This window comes from Panulirus ornatus, chromosome 56 (assembly GCF_036320965.1).
Source record: "Panulirus ornatus isolate Po-2019 chromosome 56, ASM3632096v1, whole genome shotgun sequence".
NCBI classification, from domain to species: Eukaryota; Metazoa; Arthropoda; class Malacostraca; order Decapoda; family Palinuridae; genus Panulirus; species Panulirus ornatus.
In genome coordinates, this window is record NC_092279.1 from 9,064,379 (window position 1) to 9,086,665 (window position 22,287).

Genomic DNA, 22,287 nt, shown 5'->3' on the forward strand with positions numbered 1-22,287 from the left:
TTGCGGCAGGGGTGTGTGATGTCTCCATGGTTGTTTAATTTGTTTATGGATGGGGTTGTTAGGGAGGTAAATGCAAGAGTTTTGGAAAGAGGGGCAAGTATGAAGTCTGTTGGGGATGAGAGAGCTTGGGAAGTGAGTCAGTTGTTGTTTGCTGATGATACAGCGCTGGTGGCTGATTCATGTGAGAAACTGCAGAAGCTGGTGACTGAGTTTGGTAAAGTGTGTGAAAGAAGAAAGTTAAGAGTAAATGTGAATAAGAGCAAGGTAATTAGGTACAGTAGGGTTGAGGGTCAAGTCAATTGGGAGGTAAGTTTGAATGGAGAAAAACTGGAGGAAGTAAAGTGTTTTAGATATCTGGAAGTGGATATGGCAGCGGATGGAACCATGGAAGCGGAAGTGGATCATAGGGTGGGGGAGGGGGCGAAAATCCTGGGAGCCTTGAAGAATATGTGGAGGTCGAGAACATTATCTTGGAAAGCAGAAATGGGTATGTTTGAAGGAATAGTGGTTCCAACAATGTTGTATGGTTGCGAGGCGTGGGCTATGGATAGAGTTTTGCGCAGGAGGATGGATGTGCTGGAAATGAGATGTTTGAGGACAATGTGTGGTGTGAGGTGGTTGGATCGCGTAAGTAACGTAAGGGTAAGAGAGATGTGTGGAAATAAAAAGAGCGTGGTTGAGAGAGCAGAAGAGGGTGTTTTGAAATGGTTTGGGTACATGGAGAGAATGAGTGAGGAAAGATTGACCAAGAGGATATATGTGTCGGAGGTGGAGGGAACGAGGAGAAGAGGGAGACCAAATTGGAGGTGGAAAGATGGAGTGAAAAAGATTTTGTGTGATCAGGGCCTGAACATGCAGGAGGGTGAAAGGAGGGCAAGGAATAGAGTGAATTGGATCGATGTGGTATACCAGGGTTGACGTGCTGTCAGTGGATTGAATCAGGGCATGTGAAGCGTCTGGGGTAAACCATGGAAAGCTGTGTAGGTATGTATATTTGCGTGTGTGGACGTATGTATGTACATGTGTATGGGGGTGGGTTGGGCCATTTCTTTCGTCTGTTTCCTTTGCGCTACCTCGCAAACGCGGGAGACAGCGACAAAGTATAAAAAAAAAAAAAAAAATATATATATATATATATATATATTTATTATTTATTTATTTTATTTATTTTGCTTTGTCGCTGTCTCCCGCGTTTGCGAGGTAGCGCAAGGAAACAGACGAAAGAAATGGCCCAACCCACCCCCATACACATGTATATACATACACGTCCACACACGCAAATATACATACCTATACATCTCAATGTACACATATATAAACACACAAAGACACATACATATATACCCATGCACACAATTCACACTGTCTGCCTTTATTCATTCCCATCACCACCTCGCCACACATGGAATACCATCCCCCTCCCCCCTCATGTGTGCGAGGTAGCGCTAGGAAAAGACAACAAAGGCCCCATTCGTTCACACTCAGTCTCTAGCTGTCATGCAATAATGCCTGAACCCACAGCTCCCTTTCCACATCTAGGCCCCACACAACATTCCATGGTTTACCCCAGACGCTTCACATGCCCTGATTCAGTCCACTGACAGCACGTCAACCCCAGTATACCACATCGATCCAATTCACTCTATTCCTTGCCCGCCTTTCACCCTCCTGCATGTTCAGTCCCCGATCACTCAAAATCTTTTTCACTCCATCTTTCCACCTCCAATCTGGTCTCCCACTTCTCCTCGTTCCCTCCACCTCTGACACATATATCCTCTTGGTGAATCTCTCCTCACTCATTCTCTCCATGTGATCAAACCATTTCAAAACACCCTCTTCTGCTCTCTCAACCACACTCTTTTTATTACCACACATCTCTCTTACTCTATTATTACTTACTTGATCAAACCACCTCACACCACATATTGTCCTCAAACATCTCATTTCCAGCACATCCACCCCCCTCCGCACAACTCTATCCATACATGTACAGACATATATACATGTACATATCAAAATTGCTTCCTTTATCCATTTACGTGTTTCACCCTCCCACATGTTCAAGCCCTGATCACTCTGAATCTTTTTCACTCCATCCTTCCACCTCCAATTTGGTCTCCCACGTCTCCTCATTCCCTCTACCTCTGACACATATATCCTCTTTGTCAATCTTTCCTCACTCATTCTCTCCATGTGACCAAACCACTTCAGCACACCTTCTGCTCTCTCATCCACACTCTATTTATTACCACACATCTATCTTACACTTTCATTATTTACTCGATCAAACCACCTCACACCACATATTGTCCTCAAACATCTCGTTTCCAGCACATCCACCCTCCTCATCACAACTCTATCTATAGTCCACGCTTCGCAACCATACAACATTGTTGGAACCACTATTCCTTCAAACATACCCATTTTTGCTTTCCAAGATAATGTTCTCGACTTCCACACATTTTTCAATGCTCCCAGAACTTTCGCCCCCTCCCCTACCCTATGATTCACTTCCACTTCCATGGTTCTATCCGCTGTCAAATCCACTCCCAGATATCTAAAACACTTCACTTCCTCCAGTTTTTCTCCATTCAAACTTACCTCCCAGTTGGCTTGTCCCTCAACCCTACTGTACCTAATAACCTTGCTCCTATTCTCATTTACTCTCAGCTTTCTTTTTTCACACACTTTACCAAACCCAGTCACCAGCTTCTGCAGTTTCTCACCCGAATCAGCCACCAGCGCTGTATCATCAGCGAACAACAGCTGACTCACTTCCCAAGCTCCCTCATCCACAACAGACTGCATACTTGCCCCTCTTTCCAAAGCTCTTGCATTCACCTCCCTAACAACCCCATCCATAAACAAATTAAACAACCATGGAGACATCACACACCCCTGTCGCAAACCAACACTCACTGAAAACCAGTCACTTTCCCCTCTTCCTACACGTACACGCACCTTATATCCTCAATAAAAACTTTTCACTGCTTCTAACAACTTGCCTACCACCCCATATATTCTTAATACCTTCCACAGAGCATCTCTATCAACTCTATCATATGCCTTCTCCAGATCTATAAATGCTACATACAAATCCATTTGCTTTTCTAAGTATTTCTCACATACACATGCATATACGTGTATATACATGTATATACACATCCACACACACACATATATACATACCTATACATTTCAATGTATACACATATATACATACACAGACATATACATATATACACATGTACATAATTCATGCTTGCTGCCTTTATTAATTCCCGTCGCCACCCCACCACACATGAAATGACACCCCCTCCCCCCGCACACATGCGAGATAGCACTAGGAAAAGACAACAAAGGCCACATTCGTTCACACAGTCTCTAGCTGTCATGTATAATGCACCAAAACTACAGACGCTTCACATGCTCTGGTCCAGTCCTTTAACAGCACGTCAACCCCGGTATACCACATTGTTCCAATTCACTCTATTCCTTGCACGCCTTTCACCCTCCTGCATGTTCAGGCCCCAATCACTCAAAATCTTTTTCACTCCATCTTTCCACCTCCAATTTGGTCTCCCACTTCTCATTCCCTCCACCTCTGACACATATATCCTTTTTGTCAATCTTTCTTCACTCATTCTCTTCACATGTCCAAACCATTTCAACACACCCTCTTCTGCTTTCTCTACCACACCACATCTCTCTTATATATGTGCACATAACCATGAGGAAAATGAAACACGATAAGTTCCCAAGTGCACTCTCTTGTAATAATTGCATCTTCAGGGAGATAGACGAATGAGACAGAAGATGTAGAACAGTCAGTTGGTATACAAGGAAGAGATGTAGCGAGGATGCCATTAATAAACAAGCGTTACCAGATGATGGTATTTGGATTGGTGGTATCTGGTTCTGGCATCAAGCCTATCATAAATTTTTTTATTTTTATTATGTGGACAGGAAAGGTAACTGCTTACTTATTTTACCTACGACAAAGCTGTCAAGTTTTATAGACCTTCAGTAATATTAATGTTACAGTTCTTTGTGTAGTTTATAATAGAAGATTCAGTGATATTCAGTTATAAACTGTAACCCTACCTTGAGATAAAAGCGGTGAGTCATTTTAGACTAGGGGCATTTCCTATAAGGATGCTAGTGTTGAGTCAGTATGGTTACCAAAGGGATAAGAAATACTTATTTAAGTATGGACGTTCATGTTTCAGTTTAACACTCTGGTTGACAATTTGTATAAGTAATTTAAGGAGCTGTATGTACCTGATCCACCCCATGATTGAGAACTGGTTTAATGATAGATAGGAATAGATTAGATTTTGAAGCAAATAAGAAGTAATTTTGGCAGACCAGTTAGGAAATTAGCCATGATTACAGTCTTCTGTTGGATGTTTTGCATTTGTGACTGCAAAGAATGGTTTTCATTTAAACAAATAATGTGCATTCCATTTATTTACATATATCAGTAGGCATATGAATAGTAGAATATAAATTTGAAAAATTCTTTTTATGCTGTATTTATATTTATCCTTATAAAGTAAAAATTTTCATTATACACTTCATTCATCTAGAGAGGTTTCTCCCTCAAGTTATGCAAACTCATTTTCTTTCATTCAAATATTTGTAATGATATTAAGGATTGCTTATTTATTTAAGATACTTGAATTGCAATTTTTGCAATATGTCATTCAGGAACAGCTTGGATACATTGTATGGTGTGGAATCCGTCGAGCTAATGGCACACAAGGCTTAAGAGTCATAGTGCAGGGAGACCGTCATCCACAGTACCTGGACTCCAGAATAGAAGCCTTCTTAAACAAGATGGGAGTAAGTCAAGGTTTTTTGCATACATAAATCCTTCATATTACTGCACATATATAAAGAATGAAAGGGTAGGCATTGGATTAGGGACCCCTTTCACAAATAGAAATCATTTGTATAATGTTGACATTGTGACATGATCATCAGAAATGTGCCTAAGCCAGCTTTGACAAGTCTTTTGCCTTGTGATCTACCTATATATTTATATATCTACATCTCTGACTCTCATTCCCTCTGTAAACTCCCATCAAGGGAATGGTCATGTCAAAATGGTCTCCACTTATTCCTCTCCTTACATGCTCTCCTTGCATACACTATTCCATGCGTTCTTCCGCCATTTCTCTCCCTCCCATATTCTTCCACTCAGTTTGCCCATGTCACTGGTGGTCTTCCTCTCACACCAACCCCTGTAATTGTGCTGTCATGCATTCTCCTTGTAAGGGATACAATCTTGCATTCTTTCCACATGCCCAAACTACCTCAAAGTATTATGTTTCACCACATTACTACTTCACAATCGATTCCCTTTGCATTCCCTGCCATACCACATCTCTAATACACCCTCTAATTTTTTTTCTAATCATTCTGTGTAGACATACTGCATGCTTCTCTCAAATAGCTCATTTCCACAGCCTAGATTCATGACCTCTGTGACACAGTCCATGTCCACGATTCGGCTGCATAGGTCAGGGTTGAGAGGACTATGTTGTCCCTTAGTCCTCTCTTCACTTCTGTACTTACCCTTATACCCTTCATTATTTTAGTAAGGAATACAGTGACTCTCTACCCTATTCTTCTCTCTCCCTTATCTTTCCTTTTATATATTGCTAGACCATGCTATATTTGGCAAACTGCTGCATCACATGATTACTGTGTGGCCATTAGCAACTCAGGGGTGGGCTGTTTTCATACCTGTCTCTTTTCCTACACCTCAGAGCTTTGGAATTCTACCCTCTCATACCTTGGCCAGTAACTATGATCTGGAACATTTTAAAAGATAGGTTTTTCGCTTCCTCCCAAATTCATAAATACTTTCCATTGTCTTTTCTTTTCCCCTTTCATGAAGTTACTTCTCTCTGTGTCAATTAAGGTCCAGCCTTGATGTGGGCTTTTTGTCTGTGACTGGAACCTTCAACATTAGAAAAAAAAAATCTCAGTACATCAGACATACTTTTCACCAAGATTAGTTTAGTTGAAGAATTATTTAGGTGCCGTAGCAAAACATGTTCCTTCTACATGTAAAGCTAGAGTTGTATATTTTGACAAGTAGATGTACTTTAAAAAGTGTCTTGTAATTTTTTTGACACAGTATTGAAGACTTTCATGTTTGAGACACTGAATCTCCTTGTCATTTGGGGTCGTTGATTTCTTTAGTTAAAGAAATTCACTAAATCACAAAAATGAATTCTTGTAACATGTTACTGATTTACAGGGTAATTTAGAGACTCTTTCTGAAGAAGACTTTTTACGTCACCGTGAAGCCTTGGCTTGCCGTCGTTTGGAACGTCCAAAGAAGCTTTCTCACCTCACTGCCAACTGGTGGGTCGAGATTACTTCTAATCAGTATAACTTTGACCGTGATGTTTTGGAAGTGGCCCATCTCAAAACTCTTACAAAGCAGGATGTGATAGATTTTTATAAGGTTAGTAAACATGTGCTGTTATAATATCTTGATGTTCATCACAGACATCACACAGACACAGACATCAACATCTATAGAGTGAATTTTATTTGTATGTGATATTTCAGTTATCTTCTGTCCATGAAAAAGTGAATTCATTGGTTGACAGAAGAATAAAAGTTTCAAAACAATGCAAAAATTGTGGATGATCACTGTGGTTAGTGATTGTTGGCTAGCAGATGAAATATGATTTTCATGAACAAAAACTCAGTCACTTTCCTCCATTCCTTTATGAGCATTCAGTGCTACATAGCATTTTCATTTTTTGCCATCATTTTTCTAATATTTTCTGAGTACTTAATCTATTTGTAGTTCATAAATTAGTCAGGAACATACTGAAGAAAACCATTCAGAAAACATGTGTTAGAAATATGATTTTTTCATCATTCACCGAAAGCAAGACGAAAGTTTTTAAAAGATGAGTGCTTGGGACTTCAGAAGCTATGTAAAGTGTTTTCTGAGTATGTAGATAACTATAAGGTTCATGCCTTAAGTAAGAAATTTGTGAAGTGAAATGAATGGGAAAAAGTATATGGAAAGTGCTGTTTACCATATTACTTATCAGTGATTTTTTCAGAGTTTGGAGAAAATAAGTTAGAAATATAAATGTGGATATTTTTGCATATAGTTAATGCTGTTTGCAGAAAACTTGTCAGTTACAGTTTTTGCCTTGGGGATGAAAGCAGAAATAGTAAATGTTACATACACATACATATTTTAGAATCTTCTTTTCCTGAATGTATTAATGTTTGTTTTATCAACAGCAATTTATAGCGAGCACAGCAAGAGAGCGAAAGAAGCTCTCAGTCCAAGTAGTATCTACTGCAAGTGGAGGAGCAGGTGATCCAGAGGTATCACAGCGACAAGTATCTCAACCTGATGATGGCCTCTCCCGTCCGCCTCCTCTCAGAGAGGTACTAATATTCAAATTATTGATAATTTCCACTTTCTGAAGTCAAGAGATTGGGCATATTTCTGAGATGAAATACACTGTAAACTAAAAAATTTGTGAAAGGTTATTTTCATATTACTTACTGTCTATTATTTAGTGTCTAAAAGTTGAAACAGAATTAGCCAAGCAGGGAGTGCTGATCCTCCTTGAAGGCCTAGGCTGGGGTGTCTAAAAGTGTGTAGATATAACCAAGATGAAAAGAGAGGTAGTATACTTGAGGAAAGAAACTCTGATGTTTTCTGAGTGAAACAAAGCTCTAGGGTAAAGAGGAAGAATGCTTTGGAAATGTCTTAGGAGTAAATTCAGTGGTTGATGAGAGGACAAGAGCTAAGAAAGGAGTAGCATCACTCATGAAGCTGGAGTTGTAGGAGTGTGTGAAACAGTGTAAGGAAGTGAATTTGAGACTGATGTTGGTGAAAATGAAAGTGAATTGTGAGAGATGGGTGATTATTAGTGCCTATGCACCTGGCCATGAAAAGAAAGACCAAGAGAGACAAGTGTTTTGGGAGCAACAGCAGAGTCTTTCAGCTGTTTTGATGCAAGAGACCAGATATTAGTGATGGGTGATATAAATGTGAAGGTATTAACTTACCATTAACTTACCTCCCACACCATATACTCTTAATACCTTCCACAAAGTATCTCTATCAACCCTATCATATGCCTTCTCCAGATCCATAAATGCTACATACAAGTACATCTGTTTTTCTAAGTATTTCTCACATACATTCTTCATGTTAAACACCTGATAAGTTAAACACCTGATCCACACATCCTCTACCACTTCTGAAACCACACTGCTCTTCCCCAGTCTGATGCTTTGTACATGCCTTTACCCTCTCAATCAATACCCTCCCGTATAATTTCCCAAAGATGTAAGGCATGTGTATGTGTGGGAAGAGAGGAAAGTGATTGGCTCCCAGTGAATGTCGGTTTGCGGCAGGGGTGCGTGATGTCTCCATGGTTGTTTAATTTGTTTATGGTTGGGGTGGTTAGGGAGGTGAATGCAAGAGTTTTGGAGAGAGGGGCAAGTAAGCAATCTGTCGTGGATGAGAGGGCTTGGGAAGTGAGTCAGTTGTTGTTCGCTGATGATACAGCGCTGGTGGCTGATTCAGGTGAGAAACTACAGAAGCTGGTGACTGAGTTTGGTAAAGTGTGTGAAAGAAGAAAGCTGAGATTAATGTTAATGAGAGCAAGGTTATTAGGTTCAGGAGGGTTGAGGGACAAGTTAATTGGGAGGTAAGTTTGAATGGAGAAAAACTGGAGGAAGTGAAGTGTTTTAGGTATCTGGGAGTGGCTTTAGCATTGGATGGAACCACGGAAGCGGAAGTGAGTCACAGGGTGGGGAAGGGGGCGAAGGTTCTGGGAGCATTGAAGAATGTGTGGAAGGCAAGAACGTTATCTTTTCTGGGTATGTTTGAAGGAATAGTGGTTCCAACAATGTTTAATGGTTGCAAGGCATAGGCTATAGATAGGGTTGTGCGGAGGAGGGTGGATGTGTTGGAAATGAAACATTTTAGGACAATATTTGGTGTAAGGAGGTTTGATTGAGTAAGTAATAAAAGGGTAAGAGAGATGTGTAGCAATAGAAAGAGTGTGGTTTAGAGAGCAGAAGAGGGTGTATTGAAATGATGAGGAGAGATTGACAAAGAGGATATATGTGTGAGAGGTACAGGGAATGAGGAGAAGCAGGAGACCAAATTGGAGGTGGAAGGATGGAGTGAAAAAGATTTGGGGCGATTAGGGCCTGAACATACAGGAGGTGAAAAGCATACAAGGAATAGAGTGAATTAGAATAATGTGGTATACTGGGGTCGACGAGCTGTCATTGGATTGAACCAGGACATGTGAAGCATCTGAGGTAAACCATGGAAAGTTGTGTGGGGCCTGGATGTGAAGGGAGCTGTGGTTTTGGTGCATTATTCATGACAGCTAGAGACTGAGTGTGAACAAATATGGCTTCTTTTTTTTTTTCTTTTTCTGGTGCTACCTTAGGGAGGGGGGATGTTGCGCGATTTTATGTGTGGCGGGGTGGAGGTGGGAATAGATGAAGGCAGCAAGTATGAATATGTACATTTGTATATATGTATATGTCTCTGTATGTATATGTATGTATACGTTGAAAAGTATAGGTATGCATATGTGTGTATGGGGACATTTATGTATATACATGTGTATGTGGGTGGTTTGGGCCATTCTTTTGTGTGTTTCCTTGCGCTGCCTCGCTGACACAGGAGACATTGATTAAGTATAATGAAAAAAAGAAAAAAAAGAAGCAAAAGTGTATGAATTCTTCAAAATACCGAAAGGCTCTGCTGGTGTAGAGGCAAAAGCATTGCCATCGCAACTATTGAAATGGATTGTCAGGATTGTTGAATAGTATTTGCTGTGGTTTGCATAGGGCTGTGCACTTACTCCATGATTCCAGACTAAGCCATCCAGTCCTAACATGGAGGTTTCACTCCTTGATATTGGTACACAGCATAGGGTACAAGAGCAACTTAGTTTTTTGTGCTGTTGCTCATTCTGTAGAATGATATCTTGTAAGCCTAGTCTGTGCTTCCTTACATAAATTACAGGCTTTCTTTTATTTTCAAGTGACTAGTTCTGCTAAATCATGTTAAATTTTGAATAGATTTAGTGAAATTACTTCATTAATTGATTTACAGCCTAAATTTAAGAAGTCAAATTTCCTTTTTAACACCTTTAAAATTTCCTTTCCATTTATGAGCAAAATCTTCAGTGATTTCAGGATATTAATGATCCTCCTCTCATGTTCGAAGTAGTAGCACAATAGTCCATTCATATGTATATCCAACCTGCCTCTGATGATGAATTAAGAACAGCCTTAGAGTTGCAGGAGTCCCTGGAAAAGAGACGTTGGAATAACCTCAGGACCCTTTCTGAAAAGGGGTCCTGATGTAATTGTAAGTGAATAAATGAAATATCCATTATATATCTGGTGTTATTGGACTCTGCCTGCTTCAGGTTAAATAACAAGTGAAAATCAACTTTGGCAAGATTGTATCATCAGCAGTTGACAAAACAGAGTACAGTCTCACCAAAGAACTTCTTGCTTTAAAGGCATCCATCCTGTCCTTACTCCTGAGTTTAGTGCAATCTTGGCCTGCAGGAACCCCTTAGAGATGTCATAGGGTACCATTAAGCCCCTTATAGAAAGGGATCCTGAGGTACCTATAAATTAATAAATGAATGATGCACTCTGTACATGAGATTAATCTTTTGGTAAAGATCAAGCATTGTTGGGATTCTTTTAATTTCCAGTCTAGCTGAATCTTCAGAGGATAATGAAAATACTATGTAAATTGCATTACCAGTAGCTTTTTTTTTTTTTTTTTTTTTATACTTTGTCGCTGTCTCCCGCGTTTGCAAGGTAGCGCAAGGAAACAGACGAAAGAAATGGCCCAACCCTCCCCCCCCCATACACATGTATATACATACGTCCACACACACAAATATACATACCTACACAGCTTTCCATGGTTTACCCCAGACGCTTCACATGCCCTGCTTCAATCCACTGACAGCACGTCAACCCCGGTATACCACATCGCTCCAATTCACTCTATTCCTTGCCCTCCTTTCACCCTCCTGCATGCTCAGGCCCCGATCACACAAAATCTTTTTCACTCCATCTTTCCACCTCCAATTTGGTCTCCCTCTTCTCCTTGTTCCCTCCACCTCCGACACATATATCCTCTTGGTCAATCTTTCCTCACTCATCCTCTCCATGTGCCCAAACCACTTCAAAACACCCTCTTCTGCTCTCTCAACCACGCTCTTTTTATTTCCACACATCTCTCTTACCCTTACGTTACTCACTCGATCAAACCACCTCACACCACACATTGTCCTCAAACATCTCATTTCCAGCACATCCATCCTCCTGCGCACAACTCTATCCATAGCCCACGCCTCGCAACCATACAACATTGTTGGAACCACTATTCCTTCAAACATACCCATTTTTACTTTCCGAGATAATGTTCTCGACTTCCACACATTCTTCAAGGCCCCCAGGATTTTCGCCCCCTCCCCCACCCTATGATCCACTTCCGCTTCCATGGTTCCATCCGCTGCCAGATCCACTCCCAGATATCTAAAACACTTCACTTCCTCCAGTTTTTCTCCATTCAAACTCACCTCCCAATTGACTTGACCCTCAACCCTACTGTACCTAATAACCTTGCTCTTATTCACATTTACTCTTAACTTTCTTCTTCCACACACTTTTCCAAACTCAGTCACCAGCTTCTGCAGTTTCTCACATGAATCAGCCACCAGCGCTGTATCATCAGCGAACAACAACTGACTCACTTCCCAAGCTCTCTCATCCCCAACAGACTTCATACTTGCCCCTCTTTCCAAAACTCTTGCATTTACCTCCCTAACAACCCCATCCATAAACAAATTAAACAACCATGGAGACATCACACACCCCTGCCGCAAACCTACATTCACTGAGAACCAATCACTTTCCTCTCTTCCTACACGTACACATGCCTTACATCCTCGATAAAAACTTTTCACTGCTTCTAACAACTTTCCTCCCACACCATATATTCTTAATACCTTCCACAGAGCATCTCTATCAACTCTATCATATGCCTTCTCCAGATCCATAAATGCTACATACAAATCCATTTGCTTTTCTAAGTATTTCTCACATACATTCTTCAAAGCAAACACCTGATCCACACATCCTCTACCACTTCTGAAACCACACTGCTCTTCCCCAATCTGATGCTCTGTACATGCCAGTACATTACCAGTAGCTATATACTATATTTTTGTTTACTTATTGCAATGAAATTAATGTGTTTGTTTTTCCTTGCAGATGGAATTGATAACAGATATTCCAGAATTCAAGCAGGGCTTGGCTTTGTACCCCTTGATGAAACCTTTTGTTCCCATCTCTAAGACTTCCAAGTCCAAACTGTAGCATAATCTTAATTACCAAGATACATTGCATTGTAAAATTACAACATGTAATAAATATGATTAAAAGTAAACGATGTTTGTTTACCCACTGAGAATGATGGAGCCTTAGCATTAGTTGTGTTGAATTCAGCAGGTAGTAGTTGGTAGGCAGCCACTGACCAGGGACATATATTACCAGTATTACCCACCTGGATATCGGGAGGGTTAGTGATGATCACATTGTAAGACAGCCCTTCAGAGATCGTCAAGTTGTACACCTTTGACCCAGGTAGCTGTCTTTTCTTTCTGTTCCACCCACACAAGGACTACTGGCATTCTGTTCACAAACGTACAATATTTCCTTGTCACACATAACCCTGGACAAGACTTAACTCATTCTTTTCAACTAGATTTTCCTGTGGTGAGTGCTGTGCACTGACCCTGCTTTCTGGCAAAATGGTAGGAGCAAGAGATAGAGGCAGTAAGTAGGAGCATTAGGTAAAAGTAGTAGGTAGGAACATTAGGTAGAAAAAGTAGTTTGGAACATTAGGCAGGAATATTAGGTAAACACATTAGGCAGAAGTAGTTGGAAGGAACATGAGGCAGGAGTGTCTAAACACGGTGCCCAAAAGTTTTGAAACCTTTACCAGTGACCTGTTAAGAGTGAGGCACTAACGGCTAAGAAGTGGCATTAGACTTAACCAGTTATTGGAACTCTTGCTGTGGCCACCTATTCTAGGGAGTCCCCATAGGGAACAGGCTTCAGAGATATATGATAGATAGACAGGGTGGAATTTGCACTTAACATATTCCATTCAAGAGCATTAGGCCAGCATTTCCAGGAAAGCAACTACCCTTTTAGCAATGGAAAGAGAGCTTCATTTTATGAATGGATGTGTTCATATGTGTGCTGTTTAACTTCCCATTTGTAATTACCTGTTTGTACAGTACACTCACCATGTACTGTTCTTACTTTGTACTGTCCTTACCAGTACTGTCCTTACCTTGTTCTGTACTTACCATGTACTATCCTTACCTTGTACTGTCCTTACCAGTACTGTCCTTACCTATTACTGACCTTACCATGTACTGTCCTTACCGTGTACTCTCCTTACCATGTGCTGCTCTTCTTGTACAGTTATGGATGGGGACACTGGCTATTCTGGTGAGCACTCTGCTGGTGAAGGCAACACTTGACCCGCTTGGTGACCTTTCAACAACTGCCTCAGGTAAGTACTTAGTACATATCTTGATAAATTAGACTGTTCACTACAAGGGAGCCCATCCTTTCCCTGCTAATTATCTATGATAAATCTTCAGTTACAGTAGAACAGCCATGGTAATCCATCTGTTAGGGTAGAATAGCTATGATAATTCATCAGTTAGGGTAGAATAGTGATAAAATTTCATCAGTTAGGGTAGAATATCTATGATAATTCATCAGTTAATGTAGGTTAGCTATGATAATTGACCATGTAGGGTAGAATAGTTATGATAATTTATCAGTTAGAGTAGAATAGCTGTGATGATTCATCCGTTAAGGTAGAATAATGAGGTTAGTTCTGATGATGACTTTGCACCATTGGACTGTTCATAGTGGGCAGGGTACGGCGGGATACAGCAGGTGAGGGTATGTATTAAGGTGTATGGGTACCACCACAAGTCTGTACCTTCTGTGTGCTGGGTGAAGCAGCCTCACAATGACCACCACACAAGCTACCTTGATGACCATCCCGACACCTACCATGACAACCATCACATCACCTACCATGACGACCATCCTGACTTGTAATCTGACAACCATCACGACACCTACCATGATGACCATGATGACTGCTATGCCTGGCATGACCATGACGACTAACATAGCAGACACAACCATGATGACTATCATGCTCGGCACAACCATGATGACTACCATGCTCGGCACAACCATGATGACTACCATGGCCGACACGACCATGATGACTACCATGCCTGGCACGACCGTGACGACTACCATGCCTGGCACGACCATGGTGACTACCATGCCTGGCACGACCATGATGTCTACCATGCCCGGCACAACCATGATGACTACCATGCCTGGCACAACCATAATGACTACCATGCCCGGCACAACCATGACTACCAGGACAGACACGAACATGACCGCCATGCCCAGCACGACCATGATGAATAACTATGGTAGATACGAACATGATGACTACCATGCCCGGCATGACCATGATGACTACCATGGTAGACACGAACATGATGACTACCATGCCTGGCACGACCATGATGACTATCATGGCAGACACGACCATGATGACCAGCAGTAACCAACAGCTGGGCCGTCATTACAACCATGACACATGACCGAGCCAGGATTCTTTGTGGACCACAACACTACCACCATCCTCCAGAACCAGTAGCTCCTGACCCCCTAAAACCAGCCAGTCAACCAGTGGTGGTCCCTCTGACTAGCCAGTCAACCAGTGGTGGTCCCCCTGACCAGGCAGCCAGTGGAGATCCCCCCTGAACAGCAGCCAGTGGAGGTCTCCCCTGACCAGCCAGCCAGTGGAGGTGCGCCCTGACCAGCCAGCCAATGGTGGTCTCCCCTGACCAGCCAGCCAGTGGAGCTTCACCCTGACTAGCCAGCCAGTGGTGGTTACCCCTGAGACCAGCCAGCCAGTGGTGGTTACCCCTGAGACTTGCCAGCCAGTGGAGGTTCCCCCAGGCCAGCTAGCCAGTGGTGTTCCCCTCTGACCAGCCAGCCATTGGTGGTCCACCCTGAGACCAGCCAGCCAGTGGAGGTTCCTCCTGACCAGCCAGCCAGTGGTGGTCCCCCCCCCCCCCCCCCCCCGACCATCCACCCAGTGGAGGTCCCCCTGACCAGCCAGCCAGTGATGGTCCCCCCTGACCAGCTAGTCAGTAGAGGTCCCCCAAACCAGATAGCCAGTGTTGGTCCCCCTAACCAAGACAGCCAGTGGTGGTCCCCCCTGACCAAGCCAGCCAATTTGGTGGTCCCCCTGACCAGCCAGCCAGTGTTGGTCCCCCTAACCAAGCCAGCCAGTGGTGGTCCCCCCTGACCAAGCCAGCCAATGTGGTGGAACCCCTGACCAGCCAGCCAGTGGTGGTCCTCCCTAAACAGCCAGCTAGCGGTAGTTCCCCCTGGCCAGTTTGCTAGCGTGGACCCCTCCTGGTCAGGCAGGGAAGCCCCCCCCCCGACACACGCACACACAACAGCCCAACTAAGGGCTACCCTTGACCAGGCTGGGAGGAGGTTCCCCACAGCCCAACAAACGCTGCACCACCACATGCCACACGTAAGTAACTGGCAGTTATATTATCCCTGGGATAGGGGAGAAAGAATACTTCCCACGTATTCCCTGCATATATATATATATATATATATATATATATATATATATATATATATATATATATATATATATATATATATTATCCCTGGGGATAGGGGAGAAAGAATACTTCCCACGTATTCCCTGCGTGTCGTAGAAGGCGACTAAAAGGGAAGGGAGCGGGGGGCTGGAAATCCTCCCCTCTCGTTTTTTTTTTTAATTTTCCAAAAGAAGGAACAGAGAAGGGGGCCAGGTGAGGATATTCCCTCAAAGGCCCAGTCCTCTGTTCTTAACGCTACCTCGCTATCGCGGGAAATGGCGAATAGTATGAAAAAAAAAAAAAAATATATATATATATATATATATATATATATATATATATATATATATATATATATATATATATATATATATATATATGAAGGTGAAATCGCACATCAGTAGAAGTTCATGCAATTAAATTTAACGTAATTTTTCTATACATGTGGCACGTTTCGTGGAGACAATCCACCTTATCAGGTGCCAGTAAAAACTAAATTAGGTTATTCAGATCCCAACATCACACTTGGTTCCCGCCGCCCAACACCAATCTTTCTAGGCTAAGCACTGTCTGCTTTGTCTGGTCGCAACCCTTGTAAGGGAGAGTGATTAAGGGGAGTCAGATGGAGGGGTTGTCTTAGGTAGCTGGGTATCTTGAATTTTTTTTTTTTTTTTGTCTTCGTGATATCTCAACATAAACACTTATACATACATGTACATAGACACACACACACACACACACACACACACACACACAGAGAGAGAGATACATATATATATATATATATATATATATATATATATATATATATATATATATATATATATTTTTTTTTTTTTTTTTTTTCTTTTTTTGTCGCTCTCTCCCGCGTTTGCGAGGTAGCGCAAGGAAACAGACGAAAGAAATGGCCCAACCCACCCCCATACACATGTATATACATACGTCCACACACGCAAATATACATACCTACACAGCTTTCCATGGTTTACCCCAGACGCTTCACATGCCCTGATTCAATCCACTGACAGCACGTCAACCCCGGTATACCACATCGATCCAATTCACTCTATTCCTTGCCCTCCTTTCACCCTCCTGCATGTTCAGGCCCCGATCACACAAAATCTTTTTCACTCCATCTTTCCACCTAAAATTTGGTCTCCCACTTCTCCTCGTTCCCTCCACCTCCGACACATATATCCTCTTGGTCAATCTTTCCTCACTCATTCTCTCCATGTGCCCAAACCATTTCAAAACACCCTCTTCTGCTCTCTCAACCACGCTCTTTTTATTTCCACACATCTCTCTTACCCTTACGTTACTTACTCGATCAAACCACCTCACATCACACATTGTCCTCAAACATCTCATTTCCAGCACATCCATCCTCCTGCGCACAACTCTATCCATAGCCCACGCCTCGCAACCATACAACATTGTTGGAACCACTATTCCTTCAAACATACCCATTTTTGCTTTCCGAGATAATGTTCTCGACTTCCACACATTCTTCAAGGCTCCCAGGATTATCGCCCCCTCCCCCACCCTATGATCCACTTCCGCTTCCATGGTTCCATCCGCTGCCAGATCCATTCCCAGATATCTAAAACACTTTACTTCCTCCAGTTTTTCTCCATTCAAACTTACCTCCCAATTGACTTGACCCTCAACCCTACTGTACCTAATTACCTTGCTCTTATTCACATTTACTCTTAACTTTTTTCTTTCACACACTTTACCAAACTCAGTCACCAGCTTCTGCAGTTTCTCACATGAATCAGCCACCAGCGCTGTATCATCAGCGAAGAACAACTGACTCACTTCCCAAGCTCTCTCATCCCCAACAGACTTCATACTTGCCCCTCTTTCCAAAACTCTTGCATTCACCTCCCTAACAACCCCATCCATAAACAAATTAAACAACCATGGAGACATCACACGCCCCTGCCGCAAACCTACATTCACTGAGAAACAATCACTTTCCTCTCTTCCTACACGTACACATGCCTTACATCCTCGATAAAAACTTTTCACTGCTTCTAACAACTTGCCTCCCACACCATATGTTCTTAATACCTTCCACAGAGCATCTCTATCAACTCTATCATATGCCTTCTCCAGATCCATAAATGCTACATACAAATCCATATGCTTTTCTAAGTATTTCTCACATACATTCTTCAAAGCAAACACCTGATCCACACATCCTCTACCACTTCTGAAACCACACTGCTCTTCCCCAATCTGATGCTCTGTACATGCCTTCACCCTCTCAATCAATACCCTCCCATATAATTTACCAGGAATACTCAACAAACTTATACCTCTGTAATTTGAGCACTCACTCTTATCCCCTTTGCCTTTGTACAATGGCACTATGCACGCATTCCGCCAATCCTCAGGCACCTCACCATGAGTCATACATACATTAAATAACCTTACCAACCAGTCAATAATACAGTCACCCCCTTTTTTTAATAAATTCCACTGCAATACCATCCAAACCTGCTGCCTTGCCGGCTTTCATCTTCCGCAAAGCTTTTACTACCTCTTCTCTGTTTACCAAATCATTTTCCCTAACCCTCTCACTTTGCACACCACCTCGACCAAAACACCCTATATCTGCCACTCTATCATCAAACACATTCAACAAACCTTCAAAATACTCACTCCATCTCCTTCTCACATCACCACTACTTGTTATCACCTCCCCATTTGCGCCCATCACTGAAGTTCCCATTTGCTTCCTTGTCTTACGGACTTTATTTACCTCCTTCCAGAACATCTTTTTATTCTCCCTAAAATTTAATATATATATATATATATATATATATATATATATATATATATATATATATATATATATATATATATATATATATATATATATGTACGTATTCATACATGCTTGCCTTCATCCTTTTTAGGCGCCACCGCACCCCACAGGAAGCTTCATCGACACACCCTGCGTCAGCGATTTAGCGCCAGCAAAAGACAAAAAAGGTTACATTCGTTCACACTCAGTCTCTAGCTGTCGTGTGTAATGCACCGAAACCACAGCTCCCTATCCACATCCAGGCCCCACAGACCTTTCCATGGTTTATCCCAGACGTTTCACATAACCTGGTTCAGTCCATTGACAGCATGTCGGCCCCGGTATACCACATCGTTCCAATTCACTCTATATCCTTGCACGCCTCTCACCCTCCTGTATGTTCACGGTATATATATATATATATATATATATATATATATATATATATATATATATTTATATATATATATATATATATATATATATATATATATATATATATATATATATATATATATATATATATATATATAATTGTGATGATTAGGAGTGTTTCCGTCTGGAAAAAGTATATCTTCGGCTAAAGTTTCATATGTCAGCTGTAATCACTTAAAGAGCGATATATGTTTTGGGAAACTAGGTTAACTGTGTTATGTATATAAAGTATGATAAATCAGTTGGTGTATGAATGCAATGTAAACAATTTTCTTAGTGTTATTATAGAATGAATTATGGCTCCGATAGTCTAGTAACTGCTGTATGAAATAGCCAGAAGATAGAGATGGCTTGGTACAGCTTTTTACGTCATAAATGTCACATTTAACTCCTTCAACCCGATGGTTTGCTCGTGTAACACAACTGCGAGGCTCAACGGTATGCTTACCTGGACTCTGACCTGATGATCAGGGATGAGGTCAGAGGTTAGGCACATATCCCTTGGGTCATGCCGATGTCTTAAAAGGTCAAGTAGTGAAGAGGAAAGGTCGTGTCCCCATGTTCAGTGAGGTTAAGATAAATGAAGTAAAATATGACGTTAAGTCAGTTCGGCCACCATGTAAGCCATCAAGGTGTTCATATTAAAATGAAATCTATAAAACTTAACGAGAAAATCCAATGATTTATATTTGATGATTACAAGCGGCAATATCCCAGAACCAGTCCAGTAAGCTACATTATTAGGTTTATGGCCGGAAATTGATCAAATTCCCTAAATAAACTTTAAGGAATCTAAACCTTAAAGATATTTAAAGGGTTAACACATGGAATGAGGCAACACATGACACTGCTGATAGTCCCTCACCAGCTTGTCAATGAGGCAAGGCATGACACTGCTGACAGTGACTAAGACAAAGCATGACACTGCTGACAGTGACTAAGACAAAGCATGACACTGCTGACAGTGACTAAGACAAGACATGACACTACACTGCTAACGTGGTCGTGATGGGTACGGAAGCTGGCAGGAGTGTCAGCTGGAAGGTTCCAGGGGATGCTGGACCCACCCATACCACCTGTAGAATCAATAGGACGAAGGAAGAAGGAGGCGTCCAGTGGTGTCCTGGACCCTGGAACGTGTTTGTCTCTCTTTCCTTGAAAATCTTTTCACAGAGTCTCGGCTCACACACCTCATTACTTGACCCGTAATTATTGGGTTAATGACAATAGTTCTTGGTTACCTATGCTCGAGGGTTGATGGGTTTTAATTGGTTACAGCAGGTATGGTTTGGCTGCTCCTCACGTGGCCGGGTCTGGATGTGTCGGGAAAGGGGGGTGGGGGTGCGCCTGCGCGAAGCTCGACCATTCACAGTGCGCCAGTATTGACGGTTTCACCAGACGTCTAGTAACCACAGCACGCGTCACGTCACCGCCAGTCGTGTGGTGAAGGGCGGCACGTGTTTGTTGCAGGAGTCCTGGTGATACAGCTGTGTGTGTGGCCGGCATCGTCGGATTATCCTGACCCAGCCGTACCACTCGCTTCGCTGTTACCGTCTCCAACTCTTTAAGACAAGTCCTGATAAGCACTCCTGAGATATCGGATATATTGGTCAATCCCTCGTGAGTGTCGAGGTATACCCCTGAACTGGGGTTGACCCCCAGGAGTTGTCCATGTGTGACTGGAGGCTTCAGCACCTGTCGAACCCATGGGCAACACGAGTGCCGTTGTCTGCCTGGCTCCCACCGGTCGCCTTCACACCAGTGCTGCCTCCCTACCTTCCTCTACCTCCAGGTCAGTAGTACTGATACCCGGTACCAGGTCCACCTCAGCCTTCGGTCTGCCGTGTCAAATCTAGATGAATCCTAATATATGATGCCAGTTCCAGGACTCTCCTAGTTCTAAGGTGCTAGGTCCAGAACCCAATCTTAGTCTGTGGTACCACATCCAGGTAAATCCTAGTCTGTGGTGCCAGGTCCCGGTCAGTTCTAGGTCTGTGGTGCCAGGTCCAAGCCTGTACTAGGTCAAGGTCGTTTCTGTGTCTGCCAGGTAGCGCCATTGTATTTTTAGCAAGTACTGAGGAGCGTCAAGGTTAAACCATGTCACATACAGGTACTGCCCGCTTGCACCGGGTCATTGACCTTAAGGAACAGGTTGTGACATGTCACTGACCTTGATATTGTGTCAGCTTAATGCTGTGAAGTGCCATATTGTGTCAGCTTAGTGTTGGGTAGTGCCATATTGTCAGCTTTATATTGGGTAGTGCCATATTGTCAGCTTAGTGCTGGGTAGTGCCATATTAAGTCAGCTTTATATTGGGTAGTGCCATATTGTCAGCTTAGTGTTGGGTAGTGCCATATTGTCAGCTTTATATTGGGTAGTGCCATATTGTCAGCTTAGTGTTGGGTAGTGCCATATTGTCAGCTTTATATTGGGTAGTGCCATATTGTCAGCTTAGTGCTGGGTAGTGCCATATTAAGTCAGCTTAGTGTTGGGAGGTTATTGTGTACACATGTATGGTGTACTGAGGTGTAGTTATAGTGTACACATGTATGGTGTACTGAGGTGTAGTTATAGTGTACATATGTATGGTGTACTAAGGTGTATAGTGTACACATGAATGGTGTACTGAGGTGTAGTTATAGTGTACACATGTATGGTGTACTGAAGTGTAGTTATAGTGTACACATGTATGGTGTACTGAGGTGTAGTTATAGTGTACACATGTATGGTGTACTGAGATGTATAGTGTACACATGTATGGTGCACTGAGGTGTAGTTATAGTGTACACATGTATGGTGTACTGAGGTGTATAGTGTACACATGTATGGTGTACTGAGGTGTAGTTATAGTGTACACATGTATGGTGTACTGAGGTGTATAGTGTACACATGTATGGTGCACTGAGGTGTAGTTATAGTGTACACATGTATGGTGTACTGAGGTGTATAGTGTACACATGTATGGTGTACTGAGGTGTAGTTATAGTGTACACATGTATGGTGTACTGAGGTGTAGCTATAGTGTACACTTGTATATTGTATCAAGGTATGTATAAGTTACTATATATGGATTTTTCATGCCGGCAGACAAGGCTTTGTGTGTGATTATTATTATTTGTATGTTAGCAGGAGTTTTCACCCGTCTCATAATCATATAAGTATGTATGTGTCGTATGTTAGTTATGTGTGTATACACATACACACCCTAGCCTAAGCCAGGTACCCATTTATGGACCAGC

General features: G+C 42.2%; 1 protein-coding gene across 1 annotated transcript in view; it reads left to right on the plus strand.

The window, feature by feature from the left end:
* Ide (Insulin degrading metalloproteinase) overlaps positions 1–12,505 on the plus strand; it is a 91,719-nt gene extending 79,214 nt beyond the window's left edge. The window contains exons 17-20 of the mRNA XM_071693721.1: positions 4,711–4,845; positions 6,272–6,481; positions 7,285–7,434; positions 12,331–12,505. Of these exons, the coding sequence (XP_071549822.1) occupies positions 4,711–4,845; positions 6,272–6,481; positions 7,285–7,434; positions 12,331–12,435 (600 nt within the window). The 3' untranslated portion in view covers positions 12,436–12,505. The remainder of the gene's footprint in view (positions 1–4,710; positions 4,846–6,271; positions 6,482–7,284; positions 7,435–12,330) is intronic.
* The last annotated feature ends 9,782 nt before the right edge of the window (positions 12,506–22,287 follow it).